At 37.1% G+C, this 9,036-nt stretch overlaps 1 protein-coding gene across 1 annotated transcript in view; it reads left to right on the forward strand.

The window, feature by feature from the left end:
• The first annotated feature begins 605 nt into the window (after positions 1-605).
• LOC118116713 (ornithine decarboxylase) overlaps positions 606-9,036 on the forward strand; it is a 32,552-nt gene continuing 24,121 nt past the window's right edge. Inside the window, 13 exon segments of the mRNA XM_047341717.1 lie at positions 606-614; positions 1,514-1,684; positions 1,767-1,794; positions 1,797-1,912; positions 1,914-1,939; positions 2,064-2,160; positions 2,162-2,228; positions 2,231-2,259; positions 2,347-2,436; positions 2,593-2,630; positions 2,632-2,704; positions 2,706-2,747; positions 6,872-6,956. Of these exon segments, the coding sequence (XP_047197673.1) occupies positions 606-614; positions 1,514-1,684; positions 1,767-1,794; positions 1,797-1,912; positions 1,914-1,939; positions 2,064-2,160; positions 2,162-2,228; positions 2,231-2,259; positions 2,347-2,436; positions 2,593-2,630; positions 2,632-2,704; positions 2,706-2,747; positions 6,872-6,956 (871 nt within the window).

Consider the following 9,036-nt stretch of genomic DNA (forward strand, 5'->3'; position numbering starts at 1 on the left):
TCCACAACTGCTGTCAAATAGAGCTTTGACAACAGGACGATAAGTCACAATGTACTATTACAGCCACCTCAACCCATGGGATGTTGGGTTTCATCTGATCTGTAAGACACTGTCAGTAACACACTGCACTCAGTTCACTGCCCTATGTGTAAAAGCTACTACAAGCCACTGGAGCTCCGCTCCATTTGCTAACATGTTAATCTTTGTTCTTTACACTTAGATTATACTGTAAATGATGGTTGAATTGATTGTCTATGAAAAGAACATAAAAAGATGTATTAGGGTATTAGATATTACTCGATCTGGGTCAGGTTGAAATGAATGCAACTACTTGGAATTTATGATGATTAACACCATCCTCTGTCCATCATATGATATAATGATTTATTGTCTACCATTTAGAGATGTCCTGCCCTCTATGTCCCCAGTTTATCTGCTGCTATTGGAGTTGTTATGTAATTTGTGTGTGTGTGTGTGTGTGTGTGTGTGTGTGTGTGTGTGTGTGTGTGTGTGTGTGTGTGTGTGTGTGTGTGTGTGTGTGTGTGTGTGTGTGTGTGTGTGTGTGTGTGTGTGTGTGTGTGTGGTGTGTGTGGGTGTGTGTAGACATGGGGAGGGTGGGAGTCTTTCTTTGCCTTGCCTCCAGCACTGCGCTCTAAGACAAGTTTAATTTCCATGAAGACACACTTCAGCCTTCAAAACTTAAGGGTGAAGTTAGACTTTTAGAATCATCCTTTCAGTTATAGGGGTCTATATCCACTCCTGTGTCCACACACCTTCTCTGAAACAGACGGACTGACCTACAACTTTCACCTGACATCATAGAAAGTGGTAAGTGACGTTATTTTTACAAAATGAAATACTCACAACATTGGGTCATTTAGTCTTAGTTTTTTAATGCAATGAGTTAAATAGTAATATTCCTTTCAGTATTTATTAATTACTTTTATGTGCAGGACGCTAGGTTCTAACTTAGATATTAATAATAACTGAATAAATCATTCAACCAGAAATTCTAAAAAAATAACTACACCAGATTTTAGCATATTTTTATTCGTGCTGGTTGCACCCCAAGCATTTACTTGGGTGAAAGGCAGTGTCGCTGGGTCAGCTAGTTGTAAAAGCCCAATGTAATTTAGGATATTGCTCTGCCTCTCTCTTATAGTTTACTAATAAGAAATCAAAAAGGACTTGGGACCATGAACAGTGCCTCTTCCCTGAGTTTGAGTTCCCTTTCCCTGGAAGAGGGTTTCTCCTTTCTTCCGCTTATACTGTTGAGCAGAAGATCAATGAATCATCTAGACGGTAAGGGTCTGGTGCTGGTTTTGTTGAGTAGACACACAAACGACTCCTGCATTTGTTAAGTGATGGTGCAAACAGGATGATGTTGTTGGGTTTCAGGTATTGTGTAGTCTGAATTTTCTCATGTGGTTTCAAGTCCTTGATGATACAAATAATTGTCAATATTGTAAACTACAATGTAAATATTGAATGCATGTGTCCCTTTCATCCACAGGATGATAGAGATGCCTTCTACGCCTGTGACTTGGGGATGTGCTTAAAAACACCTGCGCTGATGAGGGCCCTGCCTCATGTCACTCCTCTTTCTTATGCTGTCAAATGCAATGACAGTCGGGCCATAAAAACACTGGTTTCCCTGGGAACTGGATTTGACTCAAGTAGCAAGGTGTGTTTTTAAGATATTCATAAAGGAATGGTTTTGACGGTTTGTGCTTTTCTTTTTGACTGTTGTTAATGTTCCACTTTAGACAGAGCTTGAGCTGGTTCTGTCTCTGGGAGGGATCCAAGCAGAATCATCTATGCCAACCCTGTAAGGCAAATTTCTCTTACATCAAGTACAAGGCCCGCCCATGGGGTCCAGATGATGACATTTGATAGTGAAGCAGAACTCATGAAAAGTGGCCCGTCATGACAATGCCAAGTAAGACTCTTTATCATATGATCTCACAAGGCCTTTGTATTTAATCTCCTTCCTTGAATTATTGTTCTTTCTAATAACTTGATTTTGTTGTTTCAATGGGTTGGTGCTGCATTGCCAGGGATAGACTAAAGGTAGTAAAGCTCGCCTGAGTGTGGTAAGTTTGGGGCCTCCGGGCCAAATCTTGTCGAGGTCTTCTGGAGCGGGCTAAAGAACTGGGACTGGAACGTGATCGGTGTCAGCTTCCATGTTGGCACTGGTTGTACTGATCCGATGGCCTACATGCAGGCCATCGCGATGCTCGCTGTGTTTTCCATATGGGCGTGAGTTGTGACTAAATACATATACAGCTGATTTCATGAGGGTTTTCTTCCACCAAAGTCAATAAGGACTGAATCTGTTCCCTCTAGGATGAGTCTGGCTTCAACATGGATCTCTTGGACATTGGTGGTGGTTTCCTGGTTCTGATGATGCTGGACCTAAATTTGAAGAGGAAAGATGCTGTCTAAATTTGTTTCTAATTAAATTAGGTGGTCCATTATAGAACTCACCATATAACATATGTTTTGGACTTTTAAAATAAATATGTGAGTACTTACACGAGACATGTTTTACAGTCTTATTTATGTGTCAACCCTTTTATTCCTTCTCTCTAGATCACGGATGTAATCCACTCTGCCCTGGACAAGTATTTCCGCTGACTCTGGGGTTAAGGTCATCGGTGAGCCAGGATCCTTTTATGTAGCTTCTGCTTTCACACTGGTTGTCAAATATCATTGCCAAGAAGGTCATCATGGACTCAACTCTGATGGTAAAAGCTGATTTTAGAAAACATTACTAAATATTTGCCTGTTCAAAATGGACTTGTTGGAAGGTGCATCAGCATTGTCACAAAAATAGACTGTAGGGGGTATGGGCTCTAATTTGATTGGATGACCAATAGTCGACATTAGCAACAGACAGAAAGACACTAAAGCTACTTTCTGTCATGCACTAAACTCTGCAGATAATTTCTGTATTTACTCCGGAGGAGGTGAAAGTTTTATCCTTTGCCATTATAATCTTAAGCATTGTTTACAAACGCACTTCTTTACTAAATTTTACAAGAATGATGAGAGCCCCTCCCTTCAGTCATTATCACGCATATTCACCATGAAACAGAAGCTGTTTTGATGGGCCTAGCATGCCTAGCATTGATTTTGACCAACACCTCAGAAGCTCTATGAGGATATCATGGCATCTGCATCACCCCTGATGTGCATAAAGGTGCGAGGACTCGTAAGTACTGCTTGCAGCTTTAATTATTTATGCTTTCACAGAGGAAGATGAAGGGGCTAAAGAAACCCACAGACAAGACTATGATGTACTATGTCAATGATGGATTGTATGGATCTTCTTGGTTCAGCCTTGACTTCATTACAAATTTACCAACACTGTATAAGGTGATGGAAAACCAAGGATGTAAATTGGCACTCATGGTAGATATTAGTCAAAGAAACTAATTGAAAGATGAATGTCTTCTTCTCCTCCCCAATCTCTCTTACGACTAATAGAAGCCAGCTGACAGGATCATGTTCCCTTGCAGTATCTGGGGCTCAACATGATGCTTTGATCGCATTGTTGAGCAGTGTGTAACCTGCCTGATATGCAAGTGGGGCGACTATTGGTCTTTGAAACATGGTGCCTACACCGTGGCGTCTCCTCCACCTTCAATGGTTTCAAAGACCTGGCATTCACTATGTCATGTCCTGGCCTCTGCTTAGTGAGTGATGTCACTGCAGCAATATGTGGTCGATAGTTGATGAAAATCTAACTTTTATCTGCTTTGTCTTCTCAAGGCAACACATGCAGCAGATTGGTTTGGTGGTGGGGATGCCAGCCCTGCAGAGGAGAGTTTCACCTGCTCAGTTTATCAACCTAGAGAGCAGCTTATGATGCACCTTAAGTTACATTCCTGGCTAGTAACTCACAAGGAGGTTAACTATTCAAAACACAGGAATCGAACAGCAGATGGTATCTTATTCCTTTTTTATTTCATTTTTATTTTGTATAACATGTAGTATCTAAGAACTTTACAGGTGATTCATATCTATTTAACCAGTTGATACATAAGATACGTAAACGATGGTATTGGTAATTCATTTAGTTTTCCTGTGGTAACTTTAAGAAGTATTGTATTCTTTAATAAATAAAACAATAGGTGGAGGCCACCATGGATGTTGTATGTTTTGAAAAATAGGACCACCTTCATTTAAGTACTTAAAATAGCCGCTTATAGACCTTTGAAAGCTGTTCAGAATCTCTCAATGTCATATTCAGTGGTTGGAGAGGAAATTATATTTTTTCCACTCTCACAGGGAGTGAAAGATTCTCTTATCTATTTTCTACAGTTTCCTCATGGTCTAAATATCAGTAAGGGTTCAGTGGTTTATAACTGAAATAGTATGATTATAATTATGCTGTAAAGGATGCATTTTGGTACAATAAGTGATGGTATGTTATTAGTAACACCCAGGTGTGAAAACCAATGTTCCCTCCAATAAAACTGGAGTGAATTCTTGTCTTGACTGCTCTCTGCTTAGGTTATTGACTTTGCAAAATCCCAGTCAACAAGAAATGTAATGGAAGGTAGTGTCAGGTGTAGTCAGTGTAGGTGGCGATGAAAGCCTTGCCCTAGCCTAGGGGTCAAAAGGCATTGCAGGAGAGATGATTTGAAGCAAAGATCCCAAACATATAAATGTCTAAACATGCTATGAGTCATGCAATATATTTTGAAGTAGCCTATTGTATCATCGTCTGTTTGAAGTAAAAACTGATTCAATAGTATTTTCAACATAATGTTTATTATAAATTTTCACATTGAACCGGAGGCTACTCTATAAAATAATGTTATTTCTCGCTTCAAGTAAAATATGGTTTGCATTTAAAAATCAAATAAAGAGCTTTTGAAAAGGCATCTTAAAATAAAGTGCTTCATTTTTGAAATAAAATAGATTTAAAGGTGCATATTAAAGTGGATTTTTTTAGCCAGGAATCGAATCACCATCCTTCTCATGACTGGTGGACCCACTCTACCTCCTGAACCACAACTGCACTCAAAATGTGTAAAATAAAATGTTTCTGGGTATTGTCATTCAAAATAGGGGTCACTACTACCAGTATAGAACCCCTTTAGATAATTAAGCGTCTTTGGAAACGTTGGAAAGCGCTATATAAATTAATGTATTATATAACACTTTAGATAATTAATTAAAAGTAACTGACTATGTTGTCTTTGGCATAGCTACTTTTGCTTGCAACGGTACTTCTGCTAGCAACCCTACTTCTGCTAGCATCGCTACTTCCGCTAGCAGAGTTTTTAAGGCTAAAAACATAGTGTGTAAATGACTTACTCGAGTCTAATTTGAATGTCGGGGGCTACAGACATTTGGATGACACTCACAGAGCAGGATGGAGGCATTTTCATTTTTTTCCTGATGTTTTTTACATTTGAAGAAGGAGTCACTAGTTGCTTTAATTGTATTGAATTTAGCTGCAACTTTGTTTACCCTTGAGACTCATAAAGCTAAGCTTCTTTGGATCCGTTTGCACAAATTTGTGTGTGTTTTCATAGCAAAATGTCCTAACACACCTGATTACATGAGAACAACAAGGTGATTTGAATTGTTCACAGAAGACCCATTCGTTTAAGATCTTCCATATTCAGCCGATAAACTGTTTTGGACAAAGCAGTTTTCTATGTTTCATTTTATTTTGAATCAAGCAATGTCTCCTCTGGAACACAGTTTGCACTACAGGCCACGAGAGGGCAGCATACCACAAAGTAACTGCACTCACATTGTATTTCAAAAATAGAAATTGTTTTTTAAAAGGAACTACATGTCATTTATTCACTCACCATAGAGATACTGCTTTTGATACATAATTATTTCCAAATTAATTTACATAAAAGGTTAATAAATTAAGTCAGAAGTCCTAAATTAGACGAGAAGTTTGAGAACTGAGCAAAAATAAATGTTATAAAAATAAAAAGTTTATTAAGTGTCAGTAGAGGTCAGACTTATAAACGACATAAAAATTGTTAATCTGTTTATCTTCTTAAGAAGGATTCAAATAAATAAAACATTAACAGGGAAAGTGATTGAGTCAGTGGTGCAGAAAAGTATTGATGTGGAACTTACTAAATAATAATAATGAAAAAATAATTTAATTCATGACGCCTTCAAGACACTCCAAAGGACACTTTACAATTTATTATAAACACATGAATAATTAGGATGAGACAAGTCTTTTGACATCATCAGCAAAATGTATCGTTAAAAAGTGTATGTGAAGCAGCAAACTGCATTCAAAAGCTTTATCTTGAGGTTTTTCTTTAATGTTTTCATGGTTGAGGAACTAAATTACAGCTTTCGACTAACTAATAGCAGTGTATTATGTAAATATAGAGATTTTAAATTGTACAAAAATCTTACACATGTTGTTGGACTCTTTTTATTGAATATGTAGCACTAGCACGACATGCTTTACAGTCTTATTTACGTGCACAACCCTTTTGCCCCTTTCTGGATCAAGGCTTTTATGCATCTTCTGTTTTCTACACTGGTTGTCAACATCATTGCCAAGAAGGTCATCATGGACTCATGGATGGTAAAAGCTGATCTAAAAAACTTTACTATAAGTTTGCCTGATGTTGCAAAGCATTACATAAATAGACTGGTGGGGATAATAGGTTCAATTTATAAACCCATGAAGCAACCCTTCTGTGATGTCACTGGGATGTTACTGCATCGTCCAAGAGTTGTGTTGAAAAGACGGTGAGACAAACAAAAAGATTTCTCTATTTACCAGTGGGATTACTGTAATTTACTAAAAGCATATTCTGAAATCAAGTTCTTCCAGCAGTAATAAATGATTTATGCCTTCTTTACAGAGGAAGACAAAGAGACCAATGACAGGACTATGATGTACTATATCAATGATGGAGTGTATGGAACTTACATTTACACTCTTTCACCATGTTCAGTATTAACTCAATAAAAGACTGGGGCCTCAGTTCTTTAAATTTATTTATCTTATTGTTAATGTTTTATTGTTGTTTAACTGGTGGAAGGCAATAAATAGTATAATAAAGGATTATTTTATCTGTTTGTAGTGGACCAAAACATTTTCAAGTTTAATGCATAATCATTTGAAATGCACTCTAAGAAAACTGTTTCTTCACAAGTGCTCTGGGAACCTTTTCGCTAAAGAACCTTCTTTTGCTGTTTGTATCTTTTTTGGGGAACTGAATTCAAAATAAGAGTTCTTCAAACACACTTAGCTCCAAGCACTTTTGGTGCTTTGAAGAACCTTTTTCATGTTAAATCGCTTGAGAGAAGAAGAATCAATGTCGCGATTTTGTCTGTTTCGCCTCTGATCTGGAGCTGAGATCTACAGTCACGTAAATTCGGGCCAAATGTGATGACATTATTTATCTATGGTGGATCTAGTTAACTGTGATTCAATTTCCACAGAGTCCCAGGCATTGTAATGTTTTTTGTCTCACATTGTTTCCAATAAAGAGCGAACTATGCATCAGCTTTAGTTAGTTATAGCTTATGTTAGCATTTAGCTTGTTAGTATTAGCTCTTATTAGCCAACATTACCCCACTATCCACCATTCTTTATGCTGTTAAAGGAAGCCCATCAATTTGACACACAATTCAACAAAATAATAAGTATGCTGAATTAGTGACTCCTTTTCCATGTTTAAGGCTATGTATGATTAATTTAACATTAATAACTGATAGTATCACTGATACTATTTACTATATATTTAGTGTTTGGCAGATTTTTAAAGGTTAAACTTATGTGGAGAAATGGTAAATGCATATTGTGTTTTAATTAGATTAATTCTAATGTTATATTTGCAATTATATTGTTTATAATAATTATCAGTGGGATTTCTTGCCAGATTTGCTCAACTGTGTCATTAATTAGTCCAAAAGTTATTACTACCACTGTGACTGCTTCTGAGGATGAAGTTCTGCGCTGCTGTTTGACCTGCAGTCTGTACAGCTGCACTGTGCTAACATGGGCGGGTAAGACTATTTGAAACAAAATTATATATATAATTATGAATTTAAATGTATTGTTCCATGAAAAAGTTATTGAGAATATCACTTTGTCTTTACAATGTCTTTGTTTTTCAGGCCAGATAGTCAATGCTGCAGAACTCCTCCTACTATCAGTTTTCAAAGGGGACGACAACAGTTTATTATTGATATAAAGTATTCTCTCTCACGCTCTGTAATTATATTGAATTTTGTGTTTGTTGTTCGAATTATTCAAACACAACATTTATTCTAAATTAAGGTTTGAAATTCATGATTTAGAAGTATAGATGATGTGCTTAACAATACTTATGTTTTCTACTTCATCAGAATCTGATCAATCCTCTGGTCTATTGGTCAGGAACAAGAAGTTTTTTTGGGGTATTTATGCATTTTTCTCCAGCCTCCTTAAGCCTAACTGTTGGGAAAGGTTTATTGTGTTTCCTTAAAAACATCTTGCTTATTGCCAAATACTTAAGACAGGGAAATTGCAAAAAAAATAGACTTGGAATCTTTTAAAGTTAATGCTATTTTATACTACATTTCATATAGTCTTTAGGCCTGAGCATCGATAGTGGTGTGGGGATGAATGTCCAGCACTCAAGGCAGGGAGACATTTTGTTTTGTGAGATTACTCTGCTGTGGAAAAGCATTTCTGAGGACCTTAGGATGTTTAAACACTTAACACATTAATTTTGAGAAAGTCAACTTGTTTCCCTCTAGATCTATTTAGCAGTGGGGGCAGCCTTACTAGCTTAAACTTTGTTTTTAAACAACCTGTCTCATTTTCAGATAATGCAGTGTGTCAGACTTTTATTATTGTATTTGCTATGGATCCAGTATATCTGGCACCAAACTTGTTCTGAGGGGACTGCATCAACCAATTCCTCCTACACAAAAGCAGACCTTCACTGTGAAGATGGATGGTGTTCAGATGTTTGATGACATAGCTATGACATCTCCTCTCTTGACCTTGCTGCTGCCTTTTATTCCCATCACATCTTC

Source organism: Hippoglossus stenolepis, chromosome 10 (genome assembly GCF_022539355.2).
Source record: "Hippoglossus stenolepis isolate QCI-W04-F060 chromosome 10, HSTE1.2, whole genome shotgun sequence".
In the NCBI taxonomy this organism is placed as follows: domain Eukaryota; kingdom Metazoa; phylum Chordata; class Actinopteri; order Pleuronectiformes; family Pleuronectidae; genus Hippoglossus; species Hippoglossus stenolepis.